General features: G+C 35.1%; 1 protein-coding gene and 1 long non-coding RNA gene across 3 annotated transcripts; one reads left to right on the top strand and one right to left on the bottom strand.

Moving 5' to 3' along the window:
* Positions 1-9,367: 9,367 nt before the first annotated feature.
* Positions 9,368-23,050, bottom strand: LOC104907278 (uncharacterized). 2 transcript variants are annotated; one of them, XR_007276561.2, is made up of 3 exons: positions 22,154-23,050; positions 17,492-20,679; positions 9,368-9,865 (listed from the first exon to the last, which is right to left on the bottom strand). It is a non-coding gene; the product is annotated as an uncharacterized LOC104907278 (long non-coding RNA). The 2 variants fall into 2 exon arrangements; XR_002041362.3 differs by lacking the exon at positions 9,368-9,865 and having other exon boundaries at positions 14,783-18,158; positions 20,613-20,679; positions 22,154-23,039.
* On the top strand, positions 11,940-19,546 carry LOC130592159 (7-dehydrocholesterol reductase). The gene is made up of 13 exons (XM_057396327.1): positions 11,940-12,082; positions 14,783-15,005; positions 15,112-15,167; positions 16,042-16,144; positions 16,240-16,305; positions 16,426-16,539; positions 16,850-16,976; positions 17,549-17,649; positions 17,765-17,890; positions 18,016-18,080; positions 18,286-18,367; positions 18,913-18,995; positions 19,210-19,546. The coding sequence occupies exons 1-13, from the start codon at positions 11,991-11,993 to the stop codon at positions 19,274-19,276; spliced, it is 1,305 nt and encodes a 434-aa protein (XP_057252310.1). The 5' UTR covers positions 11,940-11,990; the 3' UTR covers positions 19,277-19,546.
* Positions 23,051-23,383: the final 333 nt, after the last annotated feature.

Genomic DNA, 23,383 nt, shown 5'->3' with positions numbered 1-23,383 from the left:
ATTTATGGAAAAACAAGGGATTATATTATTATTACGTGTTGATGATATATACTTCTCTTTTTATTTCTTGCCTGATTTATTGGAGTTTAGAAACTAGTAAAATTATGAATTATGTGAATTCTCGCATTTTATTTATTATTTGCTAAGGGTGAATCATTTTTGGTTTATCTTTGTTTCTATTGTGCTTTTAAGATGATCCGTAGACACACACGTGCTAGAAGCTCAAGTTCGAATCGCATGATGCGCGAGATAGCTCAATCCACTCGAGCCTTAACTGATGTTGTGGAGAAACTTGCTGACACTCAAGTTGTTGTCCTTGATACTCCTGTTACTCCTGTTGATGGCAATGTTAGTTCCAAAACTGTTGTGACTTCTAAAGCAATTAACTAAAAGAAACCTTCTTCTTTTGATGGTAAGGGTCAGTAGTAGAATAAATGCTATTTGTTGCGGTTAAAAAGTGCCATATTGCTGCGGTTTTGGGCGCGCAACAATTAAAATGGCAACAATAGGTATTGTAATATTTCTGCGGTTTTAAACCGCAGTAATATCTACAAATATTGTTGCGGTTTTTAGGCCAAACCGCAGCAATATTTTTATGTATTACATATTTAACAGAGAGTATTGCTGCGGTTTTGGGCCAAAATCGCAGCAATATGTCAAACTATTGCTGCGATTTTGGGCCCAAAACCGCAGCAATATGTCCTGGTAACCAAAAAAAATTTTTTTTTTTCATTTTGGAATCACATTTGAAAAATAAAAATCCGGCAACAAATAAATCCACTATCCACAAAATTTGCATATGAATTGAAAATGAAATGACATATGAATATTATTAATATATAACGATAAAAAAAACTAGTTACATAAATAATACAATAAATTAAAAAGTAAAATGAAAAAAAAACACTTACAACTAAAACTGAAAAATTGACAAACTGTACATAATAACAGTAGAAATTCGAAAACAACGAACACAACCAACGGCGACCCAAAACGAGTACTTGAATCTGGCGAACTGTTGAGCAACGAACGAAAACCGAACCCTATGAATCTGGCGACGGCGACCTTATAAATCTGGCGAGCAAATAGCAATGAACGGTCGACCTTGCGAATCTTATGAAATCAAATAGCAAATAGCAAGTTGGTGACCTTATGAACGAATACCGAACGAAAACAATGAACGGTCGACCTCGTTGAAAGACCTTGCGAGTTTGGCGAGGGACTTGCGAATTCGTCGAAATCAACATCGACCTCGTCGAAATCATCATCGACCTCGTCGAAAGACCTTGCGATTTTGGCGAGGGACTTTTCGAAATCAATGTCGACCTTGCGAGTTTTGCGATTTCGAAAGACGATGTTGAGTTCGAAGGACGTCCGGCGTGACTGAGAGGGATAGAGGAGAAAGAGAAGATGAGAGGAGGCGTGACTGAGAGGGTTAGAGGAGAGAGGGAAGATGAGGAGAGAAGTGAGAGAAGATGAGACGAGGCGTGAAAAAGATGGGAGGAAGAGAGGAGGAGAGAGAGGGGAGAAACCCTACTTGGGCCGTTTTATTATAATTTTAAAAAGATATTGCTGCGGTTTTTTTAGGAACCGCAGCAATAGTTTAAAATAATATTTTTTAATATTATTTTAATATATTGCTGCAGTTCTTTCTAGAAACCGCAGCAATATATTTGGTCAAATAGTAAAAAAGTTTCAAAAAAATTCCGTTGAAAATATATTGCTGCAGTTTTCGGCCGAAACCACAACAATATGGTTATTTTTTGTTATTTCTTTTCTTTTTACGTGATATATTGCTGCGTATGGGTAAAACCGCAGCAATACCATCGCAGCAAATAGCATTTATTCTACTAGTGGGTGATCCCACCAAGATGGAGAACTGGATTAGAGAGTTTGACAAAATCTTTACCACTCTCCAAGTCCCTGATGAGATGAGGGTTGATGTTGATGTCTATTATCTGGTTGAGGATGCTGATATTTGGTGGACTCATAACACTTTTGATTTGACTACTAAGGTGATTGTCGATGAGGAAGAAGAAGAGCTCATGGAGGAGAGAGAGTTTGGTTGGACCGAGTTTAAAAAGGCGGCCCGCGAGGAGTTCTTGCCACCTTATACGAGGAAGAGAAAGAGGATGGAGTTTAATGATCTTGTGCAAGGAGATATGACCGTTCACGAGTTTTATGTGAAATTTCAGGAGTTGACTCGTTTTTCTAAGAGGTTAATTCCTAATGAGCAGGAGAGAGCGGTGAAATTCGAGGAGAAGTTAGACCCTCATCTTCATTCTAGGATGGGAGCTGGTGAGTATACAAAGTGCGCACTCGTGCTTGTAATGTTGAGAGGATTGAGGAAAAGTGGCAAGCTGCAAAGAAGTTGAAATCCTCTCTAGCAGGGTCTACTCAGGCGACAGAAAAGGGTGATACACCTGGTTCCACTTTTTACAACAAAGGTAGAGGGGGTTTCAATAAAAACTGAGATTTTGGGAGCCGTGGTTCTGACATTAACTACAACAAGGGAGGTTCTAGTTAGTAGTATTCTAAGGATAATCAGAATAGCCCCAAAGTCAGATGCAAAGGACTGATCAGAGATTTTCTATTACAAGCATTGTAGTGAGAACCACCCTGACAAGGATTGTGATGGTAATTTGGTGGAGTGTAATAACTGTGGGATGAAGGGGCATCGTGCTTATGAATGCTTTACTAACCCAAGATCGAGGAACTTTAGGCCTAAGATGAGTTCGAGGAATGAGGCACAAGCAGATAAGAGACCCCATAATGGAAACAATAGTCGTCCTACTGTTTCTACTCCATGGAATGTTGCACTTAATCGCAATGGAGGAAATACTAATTCTACTCAGGCACACAGAGTTAATGCGAGGAGGGACATTAAACAGGTTCATGTGATGAACCAGACTGAGGCAAACACCAAGGGCAACACGATCATCGTTACTTTTCAATTCATTCAATGTCTATTTATGTGCTATTTGATTCTGATGCTTCTCATTCTTTTGTGTCTGAACCTCTTGTGAAAAAGTTAGGGTTAGAGAACTCTAGAACTTGTGATGTAGACATCTCTTCTCCTTCTGGTGTGATTATAACTTGTAATAATTTGTATCCAGATGTCCCTATTATGTGTGATAGTACCACCCTAGTAGTTGATTTGATAGCTTTTTCTTTGCATGATTTTGATGTAATTTTAGGGATGGATTAGCTTAATAAGCATAAAGCCTATATAGATTGCGAGAAACAAAAGGTGTATGTAGTTGGTCTTATTGGAGTCCATGAGTTTCATATAGAGGGTTTTCCTTAAAAATCATTTCACTTTGAAATCCTATTTGAGGAAGGGATGTCCTATATACTTGTGCCATGTTCACGATACTAGTAAGGAAGAGCCACGTGTTGAAGATGTTCGAATTGCCAATGAGTTTGTAGCTTTCCTGATGATATTCCCCATGTCGAGACGTGATGTTGAGTTTAGTGTAGACTTAATGCCTGGAACTGGCTGAACCTATTTTTAAGCCTCCTTACATAATGACACCTTCTAAGATGAAAGAACTTAAGGCTCAGTTAGAAAAGTTGCTTGGTAAGGGCTTCATTCAGCCTAGTGTATCTCCATGGGGTGCACCTGTTTTGTTTGTGAAAAAGAAGGATGGGCGTCTTCTTCTATGCATTGATTACAAAGAGCTCAACAATGTTACTGTGAAAAACAAGTACCCCTTGCCAAGAATAGATGATTTGTTTGATCAGTTGGTGGGAGCTGGAGTTTTCTCGAAGATTGATCTGAGATCTGGATACCATCAACTTCGTATTGCAGAGAATGATATTCCTAAGACGACCTTTAGAACTCGCTATGGGCACTATAAGTTTATTGTTATGCCCTTTGGGTTGACTAATGCTGAAACTTTGTTCATGGACTTGATGAATCGAGTCCTAAGGTCGTACCCGGATAAGTTTGTGGTGGTGTTCATAGATGATATATTGATTTATTCAAACAGTGATCATGAAGAGCATCTTCGCACTGTTTTGCAGGTTTTGAAGGAGAATAAGTTGTATGCTAAGTTCTCCGAGTGCGAATTCTAGCTGGAGAAAGTTGCCTTTCTTGGTCATATCATTTCTAGAGAAGGTGTCTCAGTTGATCCATCAAAGATCCAAGCTTTTCAGAATGGCCTACTCCAAAGAGTGTGACTGAGATTCGCAGTTTCCTTGGCTTGGCGGTTATTATAGGAGGTTTGTGAAGGACTTCTCGAAAATAGCTCGGCGTTGACTGCATTGATGAGGAAGGGTACTAGGTATCGTTGGGTTGATGATTGTGAGAAGGCATTACAGATTTTGAAGGAGCGCTCACCACAACTCCTGTATTAACTTTACCTGATGGAAACCTTGAGTATGAAGTGTTCACAAATGCTTTGAAGAATGGTCTTGGTTGTGTGCTTATGCAGGATAAAAAGGTTGTTGACTTGTTGCTTACGCTTCTAGGCAATGGAAGAACCATGAGTTGAATTATCCGACGCATGATCTAGAATTGGCAGCTGTTGTTTTTGCACTTAAGATCTGGCGTCATTATCTGCTTGGCACATCATTCAAGATATTTTCGGACCATAAGAGTCTGAAATACATCTTCACTCAGAGAGAGTCAAACATGAGGCAGAGAAGATGGTTACAACTGATCAACTATTATGATATAGAGATTCAATACCATGAGAGTAAGGCCAATGTTGTTGAGATGCACTTAGTAGGAAATCCTCTCACTGTTTGTAGACCATGCGTTCGATGAATCGTCTTCGAGAGGAGTTTCAAAATCTTGACGTGGGAATAGTGCAATTGGCAGCTTAACTCTCTTATGATTAAGTCCATTTTGTATGATGAGAACAAGAAATCACAAGTACATGATCAATTCTCGAGGGACAAGCAAGCTAATGAGCCTGTTAATTTCACTGTGGTTGAGGACAGTAGCGTGAGATTCAAGGGGAAATGGTGTGTTCATACTGTTCTTGAGTTGAAGGAAAATTAATGTTCAGCGCAATATTCATTTCATCCTGGAGGGGATAAGATGTACAAGGATCTCAAGCAGACTTTTTGGTGGCCTCATATAAAGACGGATGTTGCTAAGAACTAATATGCTCTAATAATGCAACCTAATATGCCTAAAAACTCTACATAAAAATGATTTCAACTATTCTTATTCAAGCAAATCTCGCTATCAAAACCAACTATCAGATGCACTGTTTTTATCTTCCGCCATCTATTCTTTCTTCTCTAAATAAGTGTTATAGGATTTTTTTTTTCTTGGAATAAGAATCCTTCCTCCAAGGCTCTAAATTTAATTGGATGGGAAAAAATTTATAACAATATCTTTTGAAGGTTTCGGACTTAAAAAAGCAAAGATTAATAATATTGGGTCTTCAATTTAAACTTGTATGGAAAATTCTTGTTTCTCCTGACTTGGCATCACTAGTAGAATAATTGCTTATTGTTGCGGTAATATTGCTGCGCTTTTACCCATACGCAACAATATATCATGTAAAAAGAAAATGAAAAATATAAAATAACCATATTGCTGCGGTTTCGATCGAAAATCGCAGTAATATGGTTTCAACAGAATTTTTTTGAAATTTTTTGACTATTTGACCAAATTTATTGCTGCGGTTTCTGACAAAAATCGCAGCAATATAGTAAAAAAATATTAGAAATTATTATTTAAACCTATTGCTACGGTTCCTTGAAAAAATCGCAGCAATAGACTTATTAGGGTTTTTTGAATGTTTTTTTTTAGAAATAGGGTTTTCTTTACTGTGAGCGTCATTTTCCTCTCTTATTCTCCCTCACTCCTTCCCTCCTCCCTCATTCTCACTGCGCCGTTCGTCCCTCAGTTTCACTCATCAGGTTTCCTCCCCCATTCTCACTCATCCGGTCTCCTCCCTCATTCTCACTTATCCAGATCTCCTCCCTCATTCTCACTCATCCAGATCTCCTCCCTCATTCTCACTGCGGTTCTTCGTCGTTCGTCAACCACGCACTAACCTCTCAAACTAACGCTGACTTAGTCTACGACATCTTCCGTTGGACCGCCCACCAACGCGGCGTTCGTTCTTCGTCTGTCGTCCGTGCTTGTTCTTCGTCGCTTCACCAGTAGGCAGTGTTCGTCGGCGCTCGTCATCCGTGCTCGTCGTCTGCTCGAAGAAATTAAGGCAAAGGCGAAACCCGTGCTCGTCGTCCGCTCGAAGTCTTCATCGTTGCTAAAATCTCTAGATCTTGTTTTCTTTTCTTTTTTTGTTTTTTTCTTCAACCCTTTCTCCATTTTCAATATCACAATATGATGGATCCCAAGCATAATCTTCGCAATAATCTAGCAGCGAATCATCAATATAATACTCTTGATCAGAATCCATATTTGAAGAAGGTATAGAAATGTTTGATCTAGTGCGAGAGTATATGATATATGAATTAGTAGTTTTGCGATTAAAAGAATGTAAGAAACTCAATTATGTAGGTTTAACAAGCTAGGCAATTTCATACCACTATCATGGAAGCTACTTTGTATTTTTTATTGTAACAATATAATCTGTCTTTTTGTATTTTTTATGTTTTTGAATTTTATATAATACTTTTTTGTCATTAGTTCCAATCAATAGTGTTTTATTTTGTTACAACATTTTTGTCTTTTAAATTTGACGGCAAAATACAAAAAAAAAAAAAAAAATTTTACCTGCCCGGCGTCTATTGCTGCGGTTTTCTGTAGAAATCGCAGCAATATGCCGTAGTATTCTGATATAAAACACTAATACTGCTGCGGTTTTTCCCAGAAACTGCAGCAATATCTGCATATATTGCTGCGGTTTGAAACCGTAGCAATATTATTAATACATATTGCTGCCCCCTTAATTGTTGCGCGCCTAAAACCGCAGCAAATAGCATTTATTCTACTAGTGCATGGGTTACGTTAGTTACAAAAAATATTTGAAGAATGATGATTTGTTTTCCTATAAAACAAAAGTTAATATGATTAATTTCTTGGTAAAGGAGAAAATTGATTTCAAACTTATTTTAAGAAGGGTTTAAGATGGAATGTGGGTAATACGACTCAAATTTCTTTCTGGTTTGATAATTGTGTTTTTCAATATCATATTTATGATATATGTCATCCTATTACGGGAAATTTTTTTTTGAAAGTTTCTAATTTTATCTCTTGGAATCTTCGGTGAGATTTAGAGTGTTTATCTAAGTATGTGCATGTTGTTGTAATTTCTGCTATTTTCTATGAGTATTTAGCCAAAGTAAGGTTATGTTTAGTTCACCTGAAATTTTCTGATATGAACTTATTTTTTCTGATCTAATTTGATTTACAAGATTTTATCTTTTAGATTTTTCCCAATATATAAGAAAAAATATAGTCATGTGGGGTCTTGTTTGATTCATCTCAATTAGTACTTTATTAATATTCAATTATTATAATTTTTACTAATATGTAATGAAAGATATTTAATAGTAATAATGATTTTTAAGTATAAGCATAATCTGAACTGATCTGAACTTATTTTTTCTGATCTGATCTGATTAGATCTGAAATAAGCAAAAATAAGGTGAACTGAACATAGCCTAAGTGGACAACCAAATTATGCAAATAGTTCACCCACTAGATACATCATACATAGTACTTTTCTCCGCCTTTTATTCTACAAATTATATATACTTTGTACTTCTACACTATTTATATTTACCACTTTTAGCATCATTATTTATGATTTATACGAAAAAAAAGTCATGCGTGATTTTGTTAATCTATAATTCTACAAGATTTGTTAACAATTTTTTTGAATGTCCAATATTAATTTTTAGTTTGGTTTAATGTTGTTTGGATTATTCTTACATTGTCTCAAATTGAGCTCGAGACGAGACGGGCCGAGCCGAGCTCGAGCCTTGAGAGTAGCTCATGAGCTTGAGCCAAACTTCATTTATCGAGCTCCCACGAGCCGAGCCGAACCCTATACAATTCGGGTTCGGCTCGTGCAATAAGCACCTTGAAAATAATGATTTGGTACAAAGCTACAGGCTTTAGGCTTATTTTTGGGGCACAATTTCAATTCAGATAAACTATTTTTCTTTCACATTTTTTCAAATTATTTAAGTTTAATTAAGTTCATTTTAGTTTAAAATAAACCAGAAAAACATGTACTACAATAAGATTTTTTTTTATTTATGAAAGATAATTGGTGCAAAGACCAACTCCTACTAGACTACTAGCTTGCAGGACACACCAACTCAGAGACTAAGGCTATGTTCAGTTCACCTTATTTTTGCTTATTTCAGATCTAATCAGATCAGATCAGAAAAAATAAGTTCAGATCAGATCAGATCAGAAAAATAAGTTCAGTAGATCAGATCAGATCAGATCAGATCAGATCAGATCAGACCAGATCAGATCAGATCAGACAGATCAATCAGATCATATCATGCTTATATTTAAAAATTATTATTATTAAATATCTTTCACTACATATTAATAAAAATTATAATAATTGAATATTAATAAAGTACTCATTGAGACGAATCAAACAAGACCCCACATGACTATATTTTTTCTTATATATTGAGAAAAATCTAAAAGATTATCTCTAATTGTGAATAGTGTCAAGATTCTAAGTGAAAAGATAAAAAAATACAAAGGGGTATTATTATTTACTAGTACATTTGTTCAAAAGAATTATTATTGTTGTTGTTGTTGTACTTATTAATTATTAATATTGGTAATTATTATTAATCTTGTTGTTACCATTATAAATGTCATTGTTATTATTATATTAAGTTATTTTGTTGTTATTAAATAATAGAAAATTAAAAGTCACGTGTTAAGAACATAAGATTGACGTAAAAATAAGATATGATATCTCAAATTCATGACAACAAAACTACTAAGTTCGGACTACATTTCAAAATAAGCTAAGTGTGAGATACAAATTATAAATTTAGATTCGGTATACCTCTTCCTACCGAATTCCAAATCTCTCTAGCTATTTGAAGTTGCACGATATTATTTATTTTTTGCTCAAGTCATAGTTGTTTGTATATCTTGTTCTATTTTATATGGAAAAAAAAGAGTTCAGTTTGCCGACTTCTCAAGTGTGAAACTTTTTTTTAAGGGAAAGTGTGAAACATTGTATAAGTGCTCTTATAAAATAATGACTTGAGTTATATAATTATTTTTAGTAATAATAATAATTATGATTATAATTATTATTGTTGTTCTTATAATAATGATAATAATAATAATTATTATTATTAATAAAAGTTGTAATAGAAATAAAATGATAATAATAGTAACACTATAAAGGAGATCTTATAATGTATTGCATAATAATGATTTACAAAGTAATAATATAATAGTAATAATATATTTTATAAAAGATAAGATCTTGTTGAAAAAATAAGTTCAGATCAGATCAGATCAGAAAAAATAAGTTCAGATAAGTTCAGATTAGAAAATTTCAGGTGAACTGAACATAGCCTAAGTACAAGGCTAAACAACCCAAAAATAAATACCCCAGCATATTGTTGAGATAAAAATTCGAACCCTGGACAATGCACCGAAATTTGGGGAGGTATTCCACTAAGTTATCACCTCTCTCTTACTATAATAAGATTAGTGTCCAGAGAGAGATGGTAGCTTAATGGAATACCATCCCAAGTTTCAAAGCATTGCCTAAGGTTCGAATCCAATCTTTGGGATAATTATCTTTCGAGTAATGTTTGGATGAGTGTGACTGCCTCAGTGGTTTTTGTACAAGCTTCGGATTTTCCGCCACACAAGTTCTGTCGTGGCCCGTGGGTAACTTGAGAAGATTTTTCAAAGTGGGTTGCACACTCCACTTGCCTGGTCAGGAGTCAGAGTAAACGTCAAGGCAAAGTTTCAAAACACACTTTCTCTCCAAATTAAAATCATTTCAACAACTTTAAGTAATAAAATATACTTTCTGTTAATTCTTTGTATGTAACCTGAACAACCTTGTGACATTCTCATGCTGTCGAAGGAGTACATGAATACATGATACATCGATGACATTGATAAAAGTACGCACGAGAAAGTTATATACCTCTTCCATTTTTTTTATTGCTACTCCTTCTGTTTTTATTTATTTGCTACTCCCTCCGTTTCATTTTAATCTACACACTTACATTTTTTACGCATGTCGATGTAAAACTTTGAGGACATGTATCTTTAGTTTTGTATTTGTAAAAATTATAAAAAGTACATATTAATAAAATACATGCTAAGACGAATTTAACAAGATCCCACATGACTATGTTTTTATTCACGTATAAATCACAAACGAGGGTCAAAGTGCAATTTGTGAATAGTGTAAAATGTCAAAGTATGTAGATTAATATGAAACGGAGGGAGTACATTTTTTAAAAAGGTTGCTTTTTTTATTTGCTACATTTTCTTATTAGGAGACTTGGCCACCACCAAAAAGTAGTAGTATTATATTTGTTTCCCCTCTTTTTCCACCAAAAAGTACTACTTTTTTTTCCTTTTTCCCACCCTATTTAATGCTAAAGGGGTCAAAAAGTACACTAAAAAAGAATGAAGATGACATCTCCTAAATTCTTGTGTAAACCAATATGTAGCAAATAAATAAAAGTGGAGGGAGTATATTATCTATATAAGTGTTTCTTTTTACTTGTTATATTTTCTTTTAGAGTACTTGGATCATCATAAAGTATTACTATTATATTTTTTTTTCCTTTTTTCACCTATGTTACAATTTTTTTTTTTAATAAGATTGAGCTTTTACGGTTGAGGCTAGCTTCTCCTCACTTAAATTTTAATTTTTATATAAACTTAAGTTATTTTAAGTTGAGTGTTTTTTTTAATATAACTTATTTTTATCGAAATTTTATTTTAACGACCATTGACAGGAAGAGTACGAGTTTGTCCCATAAAGAAAGTATAAATTTACGTACTATATGTTTTCTTTTTATTACAACACTTCTTTTTTAGGAGGTTTTAAATTAATTGCTCTATTACCGACTTATTAAATGTTCTTTATCTAACCCATTTGTCGCTCTACCTCACGAGTAGCTTTTTTCCTATCAACAAAGTACAAATATCTATTCTCAGTTTCTCACCACATTTTACATACTATATACTACATTCATTTTAAAATAGACGACGCGGTTTGATTTTTACGAGACCTCGTTTGACAGTGTTTTATGTATTTTACATACAAGCAAGATATAATTATGAGATATTTTATTAAATCCATCTTTGTATATACTTTCACAATATCAATTTTTTATAATTTGTACATTTAGGGGTCGTTTGGTTCACTATTTTTGGGTTTCAAGAAACGGAATCAATTACCGACTCCCTTTCTTCTTATTTGGTTCAACCCCTCATCAATCCCTTACCATTACTTGATGGTAATGGATTCCCCCAATTTGTTATCTTCCCTCCTCAAGTAACAAAATCCATTACTTGAAGTTAAATGTTATCCTTCATTTTCATTCCTTGACTTGAACCAAACACTCAATAAAGATAACCATCTTTGTTACTGTTTTCCTCCTCTATTTATATCCATTTCCTCTTTATTTCATATCTTGAACCAAACGACCCCTTACAAAATTAGAGACATTAATAATTAAGTCATGCATGGTCAAGCGTACCCGAAAAAAGTGTATTTGTGTATTTTTTAAATGGAGGAAGTACCTCCCTTGTATTGTAACTACCAGAAAACGAATGGTGTAATAATGAAAGAAGGGGCTCTTAAGTCAATTGGAGTAAATAAGAAAAGTAAAAAAGCAGCCATCTTTTTGGAAAATCATTTCTTTGGGTTAGAAATTTATTTTTGGATGTGTCTTAATTTCTTTCCTTATACAATAGTTAGAATTTTAAGTATCCCCACTGATTTCTGAAGGAGAAAGTGGTGAAATAGAGAGAATTTGAAGTTTTATCCCAAAAATTAGAAAGAAATAGAGTTTAGAAAGAGAAAGTAAAAATGGCGGAAGCAAAAACAGTGCATTCTCCCATGGTTACTTATGTGTCAATGTTATCACTTCTCACTCTTTGCCCTCCTTTTGTTATTATTCTGTAAGCATACCCTTTTCCTCTTTTCAATTTTTTTTTTTTTTTGTGTTTAATTTTTATCTCATTTTTGGATATGGGGTTAGTGACATGCAAAGTTCTGATCTTTGGTGTTCAGTGTAGTAAAATCTTAATTTAAATTGGTGATTATGTTTTCTTTGATCATGAAATTTATTGATTTTTTTTAATAAGTTTGTTGTAGTGTTTTTAATTAAATTTAGTTGATTTAGAAGAGGACAATTGTTGGGTTGGATTTCATGGGATTGATTATATTATAATCTTATTATATTCTTGTTAAGGAATTTGTTAATGGTGCTATGAACTTTCATGGGTTTTGGTTTAGTTATGCATTAATACTTATTTAATTAGGTTTAGTTTAACTATGTCAATGGTGTTATTATATTATATGGTTTAGTGAAGGTGACTTCTTTTTATTTATTTATTTATTTTCTTAGGGAAATCTTTCAGGTGATTTCTGATTCTTTTGAAACTGGAAGTTGTTGCTTCTGATTTTAAACAAAGATTTAATGTTTGTCTACTAGTTCATGTGCGGGATCGGGTGATGTGGGATGATCCAATTTATTTCACTGCAAACATGTCTTTATGTAGGAACAAACAATTAAGAATTTATAAAGTTACACAGTGGCAACAATGAAGTTCCAATATTATCCCTGTTCTCTTCTTAGTTTTAGTGATAAAAGTGAATAAAATTGTTTTCTGATGATGAGTAAAATTGATTTTAGCTGGTTTTCATGTGAATTTCTCATATGTAATTATGGCTAATATAACACGAAAACCTCTAGGACTCGATGTTTCCCGGTTTTTGGAACTCTAGCCGTTTTCATGCTACTGAAGCCTCAAAATAGCTGGAATTTGAGGTTTCCAATGTTTGCCTTTTTCAAAACCCCAGCCATCTCCGTGCTACATACATTGCTGGTTCTTATTGACTTCCCCAGATCAAAACTGAATTTTCTGAATATTTATTACGGAGTTGAAGAGAACAGAGAGACCTCTGCAGTTTTCTTGTAAATGGTTGGGAGAACTTTGGATTTAGACTGATAATGTGATCTCAAAGCCAATATGTAAGAGTTACGTTCTTTTGTCCTTCAACTCGAATGTTAAACATATTCATTCCTGTGTGCATTTCTGCTGGGGGGATATCCGCCATGTGCACTTTCGTAGGAATATATAACTGACATCTACTCAATTCAAATTCTGTATTGCTGACTCTTAAGGTTTGTTAGACTTGAAAACATGGTTCAAACTTTGGAACTATGGAGTAGCTTCATCAGCATTGGAAAACAAATCTGCTTTTTTACTACTCATATATGGGAATAGTCGGTATTGACTGGAATGTGGTTGTTTTACCTGGGAGAGTATATCATTGCACAATGTTGAATTATTGTCAGCCCTCAGCTGAAGTTATTGTCAGCCCTCAGCTTTCTTGACAAGTAACAAAGTGTTCAGCTTCAATCATCAACTCATGAAGCACTGGATTTTTAAAATTATTTGGATTCTGTTAGCCGTTAGTGAAAGGACCATTCTCCTCAAAAGAAACCAAAACATGTAGAGTGATAATTGCTCGTTGGACAATATCAATCTAAGTTTTCAAGTTATGGTCTATATGACTATATGTTTGCCTGTTGCTGATTTAGCCTCTTAAACAAGTATCATGTTTAAGATCATCTGGCAACTGGCCAATATATTCACAATCCCTAGCTCCTAATCTATTGAGAGTGTGTTTTAGGGTATCCAGCTGAGATTCCTAGTCTGATGTAGGAATATAAGTTTTGCTTTGTTGATGCATCAGCAAGCTTCTTAGACCTTCCCACTTTTGTTTAAGTGATCAATTTTCTATGCTAATGTGCGGCAAATCTCATTTCTGTTTCTCTATTCTATCAACAGTGCTCTATGTTGCATGAATGTTAAATTTTATTGTTTTTAATGTCGAATGTCATGAATTGTACCTTTAACGTTCTTTTTGGTTGGCTGCACTAAACGCTGGTAATGATGATGAAATCATACGTAATATGCAAGAATTTCCATACTCATTACCATAGTAATGAAATCTCATCACCACCTCTTTTTCTTCACTAATTTTCGTTTCCTCTCAGTACCACCTTTGAAGTGGTAATGAAAATTTGTAAAAAAAAAACCACAAGTTTTGGAGCTTACAAGCATTACTCTGGACATTGTCATGATAATTTTTATACAAAACTACATATGAATACAGTACCATCTACCAACCGAGCTAATATGATTCTTATAGCTTATTTACGTCTTTTTCAAACTGAAGGAGCAGCTTTTCCAGGTAATCAATTCATTAAACAGAACAAGATGAGAAGAATACATGTTTACTAGCTTTAGTCATTTAAGAAATGTCCTCAAAGGTGAAATTGTGTATTAATCCTCTTGAAACTAAAAAAGGATCTAATTCAACTTTTTTCCTTATGGTTCCATAATTAGTTGTGTTTAGCATTTGAGAAGAAGTTTTCAGTGATTTCTCAGATGAGAAGTGTCATTCCCGGGTCTTTTCTTCCTCTTCTTTACTTTTGCGGGGAGGGGGTTCGGGTGGAGTGTAATTGCATTCTTGCAATAATGTCAGTACTATATATTATATGCAAGACTCATGTGATTAAGTAGATAAAAAGTTATGGAATCAGAAATCCTCTGTTGTTATTTCATTGAAGTTTTTGTGCTATGCAGATGGTATACAATGGTACATGCTGATGGCTCTCTATCTCAGACATGGCAAAACTTCAAGGAACAGGGGTTACAAGGTTTCATTAACATATGCCCTAAACCCACATACATTGCATGCAAAATTATCTTCTGTTATGGAGTTTATGAGGCTGCACTTCAGCTATTGTTACCAGGGAAAAGAGTGGAGGGACCTATATCTCCCACAGGGAAGCGTCCTGTCTATAAGGTACGTTATATAGTTGTTCTTTCTTATTGAAAAAGATTAACTTATGTATCTGTTACCTGGATTTTGTCTTACTGAAATCATGGCTTTCCTGTTGAATTTATTGCAGGCAAATGGTATGCAAGCATATTTTGTCACTTTGGTCACTTATCTTGGACTTTGGTGGTGAGTAACTTTACTAATCTCACTTTCTTTCAGTGGCTCAAGTTATCAGTTTAGAGTTGAATTTTCAACCACTATCACTTCCCCATGCAGTCTGATTTTTCCTCCACAAGAGTATGGGGATAAAAGATCTGCCACTTTAATATCTGTCTTAAAAAATAGTTAATTTGTATCCGATAGTTATTGTAAGTCTGGATACTCCATTTGTTGCCTCCCGTTTGAATCCTGTACTTTGACGAGTATTATAGATTACTTCCTCCATGTATTTTGCTTCTACCATTTTTACTTTTTATACTATTTACATACTCAACTTTGACCATCTTAGATTATCTATACATACGGAAAAACTTAGTCATTAGGATTTTGTTAGATTCGTTCCAATATATATTTTTTAAAAACCAATTCTTTTATTTATGATTTTTACTTCTGCATAATTATATTCATTGATGCTAAAAGTTGTGTGTTGGCAAATGTGCAAACTAGAAAATAGAAATGGTGAAGTGAAAAAAAGACGGAGGAAGTATAGGATAGAAGTGATCACCTTTTTTCTCTTGAAATAATTTAGATTATGGGTGCGGTCTCTTCATATGAACCTATTAGACCTAACCAACTCTGAAATACATTTTTTTAGAAGGTGAAAAGAACGCGCCCTAGATTGGTTATATATACCACTCTGGCCGACTTAAATGGTGAATGTTATTTCCTTGTTTTTTCTGAATTAGGAAGGGAGGTATGCCTGTATTTATCAATAGTGGTTTTCCTTTGATTTTTCTCTTAGCTGCTTTATGTTTGTGGACAGTTTTTGAGTAGATAACTGCATTATGTCACTAATATGCATCACGATGTATCCAACTGTTTGTCTTCTTGACTGTTTCAGGTTTAATATCTTCAATCCGGCGATTGTGTATGATCATTTGGGAGAAATATTCTCAACGCTGATAGTTGGAAGCTTCATATTTTGCATCTTATTGTACATAAAAGTGTGATATCTTAAATCATCCAATTGACACATTAGGGTTTTAGAGTGTCCTGATTATGCATGGTCTTCTATAACAGAGTGCTGGTTCACCTGTAGGGACATATCGCACCATCTTCTACGGATTCCGGTTCTTGCGGGAACTTTATAATTGATTTCTATTGGGTGAGCTCCATTGCACCATCATGACATATGTTTTCGTCTCTCATCTTTCCCTTTACTTGTATTACAATTATGCTTCTATCTATGCATGCCTCACATATATATTGCTTTCTCTGTTTCTAGGGTATGGAGCTATATCCACGAATTGGTAAGAACTTCGACATAAAAGTTTTTACGAACTGCAGATTTGGAATGATGTCTTGGGCAGTCCTTGCCTTAACATACTCTATAAAGCAGGTAATTCGTCTGAGAATACTGAGTTTCATGGATTTGCCAACAGAAATAACATGGTTTAGAACCTTTTTTTTTTTTTGTTTTTTAACTATTAGTACCTTTTTCATACTAAAAGACGCTAATTGTAATTAATTTAGATTTTGGAAGTTTAGAAATCCTGCGATTTAGAACGTGGAGACCATATATGTTGCTAAATTTTAAGGAAGCTAAGAGAAAGATTGTAAATACTCATTTACTTTTACGTTCATAGTTGACTATTTCATATTCACTAAAAGATGCTTTTCCTTTGTCTTCTGGGTGTTAACTTCAACAGTATGAGCTTTATGGCAAGGTTTCTGATTCCATACTGGTCAATACCATTTTAATGGTTGTGTATGTCACAAAGTTCTTCTGGTGGGAAGCTGGGTATTGGAATACCATGGACATTGCCCACGATCGAGGTTTGTGGTTTTTAAATCTCTCACTGTGATGTAGCTGACTCATTGATCTTACCATTTCTGATGAAATTCAGTTAAAATCGAGACTATTCTGTTGGCTGAAATCTTCACAACAAACTACTTTTCCTACTCTTGACAATAAGATAGTGCTCTGTTCAACAAGATTAAGTTCAGATAAGTTTCGATAAGTTTTGATTAAATAACATCAGTTGAACCGAATTCACCCTAATTAGCGCATATGGAAATGGCTTTGCCTATGTAAATTTTAATCAATTGTTGTGAACCTGTGACACTTCTATCTAATCATGGAGTTATAGTGTTACCTAATTCGCTATCTAATTCACCTTTTGAATTCGCCAATTCGCCCAAAATGAGCCAAAAATGAACCAAAACCGACCATAATTCGCTTTTCTCAATTCACGATTCGCGGGGGAATTAGGGAATTAGGTAACACTGAGTTTTATCATAAATAAAGGAAGAATTCTCAAAGCCTTTATGAAGAAGAGAAAATTTTGAACCTGTCATCTCTGTGATGCTCAATCTGTTTTTTACTGCTGCAAATGTGACTCTGGCAGCCGGGTTCTACATTTGCTGGGGATGCTTGGTGTGGGTCCCTTCGGTGTATACTTCTCCAGGCATGTATCTAGTCAACCACCCTGTTCATCTTGGAATTCAGGTAACTTTGTCATTGAGAAGTATTCTAGATTTAGTGCATTGTTACTTGTTAGCTCATCATTAGAGAAAAGCAGACAATATATGTTCCTTACAATATTTTTTTTCTTGTGTTTCAGCTTTCGGTTTATATTCTGGTGGCGGGTATTTTGTGCATCTTTATCAATTACGACTGCGACAGGCAGAGACAAGAGTTTCGTAGAACTAATGGCAAAGGCTTGGTTTGGGGGAAAGCTCCTTCAAAGGTACACCTTTTACCTTCATTTTTTCTTCTTCTTTTTTCCTTTCCCCTGGTTCTAGTCTCGGAAGTCTCCTTTTTCCTTAGTATGCTCGGACACTATGATGCTTAAGCAGTTGAATACTCTTGCAGATTCTGGCCTCATACACTACGACATCAGGAGAAACCAAGACTAGTCTTCTGTTGACCTCAGGATGGTGGGTTTTCTGTTCGCAGTCACTTTGTTAAATTTTGTGCTTCTTTACTTTCTGCAGAAGTATCAACATTGACTTGCTCTGCAAAAAGAATGAGTTTGGCAAGTCTCTTTATTTCGAGACTGATTTGTACCTTTTTTATGTCCTTTAACATTAAGTCATTGTTACAAATAATAATGTGCCTTTATATATCTGTTTTTATTCACAGGTGGGGTTTATCTCGACATTTCCATTATGTCCCAGAAATTTTAGCCGCTTTTTTCTGGTCACTTCCTGCACTTTTTGATCATGTAAGTAACTTTTTTTATAAACTCTATAAGGACTTGTGTATCCCAAGATTATTCCCATCCCATTTAGTGGCTCATTTGGTGTCCCACTTCTTTCCAACTTTGCCATCTTGTCAAATGAAAATTTAGCTACCTTAATATAAGTGAGTGGGGTGGCTAAGATGTGAACTATTTGGGACTCTAGATCAAGACACAAATGTGGGACAACAGATTCTTATTGTACCATAATAGTAGGCCACGATCTATATTTAGCGTGTTAACTTTGTATGTTCCCATATTACCTTTTTTGGTAACACTAATGAAGGATCCTAAAGAAATAGTACTACATTGGTATCATGGTATGATGGAGATGTAAAATATAAATTCTACAGAAATAGTACGGCATTGGTACAATGGTTTGATGGAGATGTAAAATATAAATTCTACAGAAATAGTACGTTATTGGTACAACGGTTTGATGGAGATGTAAAATTCATATGAGTGAGGGTAATTTGTGTTTATCCTTCCATTAACCAATATGTATGTTGTATTGTGCTTTCTTTCTGCAGTTTTTGCCATACTTCTACGTGATATTTCTCACTATTCTTCTTGTGGACCGTGCTAAAAGGGATGATGACCGATGCCGATCAAAGTAAGACAATTCGTACTGTGTGCCTGCCATATTTTTATGATTTATAAATTTCTTGATTGCTACAACTGAAAAGAAACACTACATGCATATTTCTTGGCGTGGTATTTTGGATCATCTATCAACATATTGTTAAATTTGAATTCCTATTTCCCCTATTCCAATTCTAAAGTTATTTTCACCTTACGTTTTAAAATGAATCTTGTGACACTTGCAGGTATGGCAAGTACTGGAAACTATACTGTGACAAGGTTCCCTACAGGATTATACCCGGAATCTATTGAGTACACTTTGTATGAGCTTCTATTTCTTAACTCATCGCTATGTACGTTGCCATATAATCACTCTGTGTTGTGATAGTCTAATAGAGGCATAATATGTTAGTTATTGTGTAAATATTGATGCCTGTAGTCTAGTGAGCTTCTTTGTCTTCTATTATTCTCGGAAGACAGTGATGTTTGACTTGATACTCGGTATGGGCATGGTACATTACCAAGTCTCGCGCCTTAATGAGAATTGAGCTTAATGGCGTCTTTTGCCTTGAGCTTTACCCATTTTGAGTTTGGATGTATAATGGAGGCATGCTTTACAGGTGGAGGAAGATGATAAAATTTGTGATGGTTTGATGTGGGTTTGAGTGGTGTTATATTGTCCAAGCCTTTTCGAAGGGTTCAACAAACAAGAGACAAAGACATTGATTTGAGGTTACCTAAGCTAGCAATTGGGTCGGGTCGGGTCAATTTTGGGTTGGCTTTATAGGTTAATGAGTTAACTTATCCTGATTCTAACCAACTCTTAATTAAACAAGTTGGCAGCTCTCAACCATGAACTAACCCTTTTATTATATCATCTATCAAACACACACATATAAATCACACAAATTAGTTTGATATCTGAATTAACCCACACAATGTACGAAAAATGAGGTGCGAACAAACAATATACAACAAGCGAAACACAGAACTTACACGAAAATAAAAATAAAAAACTTTAAATTACTACAAGCTACAGTAATGATACACAACAATGCTTTAGCAAGTAAACGGGTTGTCGTGCCGGGTTGTGTTTGGTAGCTCAACTCTAACCTAACACATTTAATACATGGGTCGTGTCAAGTCAACTTACTTGAATGGTTGCAAACCTTAATCTGAAGCCGCTTACTTTGCATAGGGTTCTAATTAGAGTTGTTAGTCGTTGTGTTAGTTATTAACACTTCTACTACAAGTCACAAAAGGTTGCTTGTTTTTAAGACCAAAGAACAACAAGGCTACGGGTCTGTGGGTGTGTTCATCGAAAGTCGAAGCTACTACTTCGAAGATGAAATATTCAACCAGTTTAGGCTTAACAATGACATAAGAAGATATAGCTCATACAAAAGATACTCACAAATCTCAACAAATTCCTGGTAAAATCCTATAGGGAACCTTGTCGCATTGAAGTTTAGACAAAAAAGTATGAACATACATAACATTGAAATTTGAATAGAAAAAATACAGATATGGACGTGTCCCAAAACACCTTGCCCAGTGTATGTTAGAGCAAATTACTGGAAACTATTGCACTTTATAGATAAAAATATGTAGCAACTAGCAAGTAGATAATATGAATTAAGTATCTTACTCGGATCGGCCTCGATAATCATCCCTTTTAGCTCTGTCCATAAGAAGGATGGCCAGAAATTAAGAAACTGCAGAAGAAAAGCACAAAATAATCCTTCAGTTATTAGAGAGATCACATACAATAAGAACAGCTGAAATATATTGAGAGAATTTTGTTTCTGTTAAAAGAAATGTGATTTAAACATGAATTTCTTCTTACATGATTAAACTAAGCTGGAAGTGTCCTAAATAATGCAGCTAATATTTCTGGATGTAATGGAAAATGTCAAGCTAAACCCCATTTAGATCTGTGAATATAATTGAAGGTTAGATTAATGTCTGACAATCTTTGAGATAAATATATAATAGTTAACCACTTGTCTGATGAGTTAAAACAAGACGCTAAGTTAATGGAACAACTCCAAAATAGGAGTATAAAATGGGACTAATCCCTAAGTAATAGACACAATTATTACACGTCACTGTATAAACCTTACATCTTTATATTATAGTTTATACACAGAAGTATAACCTAATCTTTCTTTCATATTCTTACAAGGTTACAATTAAATCGCCCAAAACTACTTAAAATCGCCCCAAGTTTATTTTTGTAGACCATTTTACCCTTCCTCTTTTCCACACCACCCACACCACCACCTACCAGGCTACCACCCCTGCCACCACCCGTCATCACCTACCTCCCCAACCACCACCACCTTCGCCTCATCGTCACCACCACTCAAATTCGCCTGAATTTTTTTGACCATGGGACGTTCGGACCATGGGGCGAACGTCCAGGCAGGACGTTCGCCCATGGTAAAAAAAAAAATCAGGCAAAGGTGGTGGTGGTTGGGGAGGTTGAGTACGCGGTGAATCCAGTTGTGTGCGACGAAGGAAGTGGAGGCGAGGGTGGTGGAGTGAGGTGGCTGGTGGTGGTACGCATGTAGTGATGAAGAAGGAGAGAGAGGGGGGAGGGTGGAGGATGCTGGTGGGTGGCTGTGTTAATGGGTTGGTGGTGGCAGGAGGTGAATGGTGGTGGGGTGAGGTGGCTGGTGGTTGGGGTGGTGGTTAAGGGAAAAAGAAAGAACAGGTTAGAGATGTAATTTCAACTTTTTTTGGGGCGATTTTAAGTAGTTTTTGGAGCGACAAATAGAAGTTCATTGTAGTAAATGGTACCAATGAGAAGTAACCATGTATTATGTTATCTTGCAAGTCTCATTTCCCTACCTATATTCATTCTATAACCATTTTAAACTTTCATTTAAATTTTAAAGGCTGATACTTTATGGTCATGAAGATATATGAAGAAAAGTACATGTTTCAAATTACTATAAACCTTCGCATGGATTTTTTTTTTTTGGATTGCAAATTACATGTAAAGTTATCTCCATTACTAAGAACCACCTAGCAAATGGCTTGGAGTGTAAGGTTGATAAGTGAAAGTTCATAATTTAACTTATTAATATTATTAGAAAGTGATCGATTTATTATTTTGGAACGGAGAAAGTTGTAGAAATTGAAGCTAGTGATACAAAATGAAAGATATGATCTAAAAAAGCTCACCATGCTTAGGTCAAGAGAAGGCTAGCTGGTCTTGGTTTTTCTTGGTGCTGTGTTGTATGAGGCTACAATCTGCAAAGAGTATGCGAGTAGGTAATATGAAACAAAATGCAAGCTCTTCAAATACCAACCACACATAGATCGAAGCCTATTTTACTCTTTTCCTCTTCAAAATACATTTGCATAAGCGTTACATATACCAACTGAGCCATTATCAAATATGCTCAGCATAGGTAAATATGGCACTGATCAGGTCGGTCCGAAGCACATATCTATTGAGTTTGGTGGACCACGCACAACACAAGCACAAGACTAGTGTTTGTCTGTGCTAGATACATGCATGGTTGGAGAACCTCCTCCTACCCTTGTAGCCAGGGTTCGATTTTTTCCCCTTATAAAGTGGGATCCTCAATTTCTCCCAAATACAAGTGATCGCAGTCGGGTCGATCAATAGAAGGGTTGCTTACAGAAGAATGAGAAAAAGAGGGCATATAAAGAGTGAAGAGAGTAACAAGAATGAAACATAATTGAGCTTGGATTAGTGTTTTTTGGTTCTGCCATCTTTGGTGTTTCTGTTTCCTAATATTTACTCATGTACGAACTAAACAAACATTATTATCAATGATGCAGCAGAGAAGCTAAGGCATGCATGCAATATGCATCGGAAGCAATAGACATCTTTAGTACATAATGCATATGGAAAACTCTAAACTTATTCTATGAGCGTGTATCATGTGTTAAGACTCATTATGATATCATCATATGATTCATGTACGTACACGTATACATTGTGTGTATTTGTGTGTTTAATTAATAATATTGCAGTGAGTAACTCAGAATCGGAGCATGTGTTTCTCTGTCCTCCTTGCCTCCCGACTCCAGTAGGTTGTCGAGACGGAAAATGACCCCACGTTAATTGGGCTGGGAGTCCACCAAGATATGGGTAAAGTTGATATGTGTGCCACAACTAGTTCAATAATTGTGCACCATAAGGATTATCGATATGTTTTATTCAAGCTTATCTCAACTTATTTGAATCTATTTGAACTTACTACCCCCGTTTTTTTTTTATTTGCTACATTTTTTTTAAAAGGGTTGTTTTTTTTTTACTTGCTACATTGTTTCAACTTTGCTTATTAAGAGACTTGGCCCATCAAAAAGTAGTACTATTATTATTTTATTTTATTTTATTTTTGATTAGGAAATTAAGTCAGCCCAAGGGCTAACCCCTAC

Source organism: Beta vulgaris, chromosome 7 (genome assembly GCF_026745355.1).
Source record: "Beta vulgaris subsp. vulgaris cultivar EL10 chromosome 7, EL10.2, whole genome shotgun sequence".
Lineage (NCBI taxonomy): Eukaryota > Viridiplantae > Streptophyta > Magnoliopsida > Caryophyllales > Amaranthaceae > Beta > Beta vulgaris.
Note: the sequence above shows the minus strand (reverse complement) of the source record. Positions and strands in the feature narration are given on the sequence as shown.

Bases quoted from the DNA above. Each gene is read 5' to 3' on its own strand.
- LOC130592159 (XM_057396327.1), top strand. From the start codon at position 11,991: ATGGCGGAAGCAAAAACAGTGCATTCTCCCATGGTTACTTATGTGTCA. The intron at 17,650-17,764 runs GTAACTTTGTCA...CTTGTGTTTCAG, and splicing joins CTGTTCATCTTGGAATTCAG to CTTTCGGTTTATATTCTGGT. The intron at 18,996-19,209 runs GTAAGACAATTC...TGACACTTGCAG, and splicing joins GATGACCGATGCCGATCAAA to GTATGGCAAGTACTGGAAAC.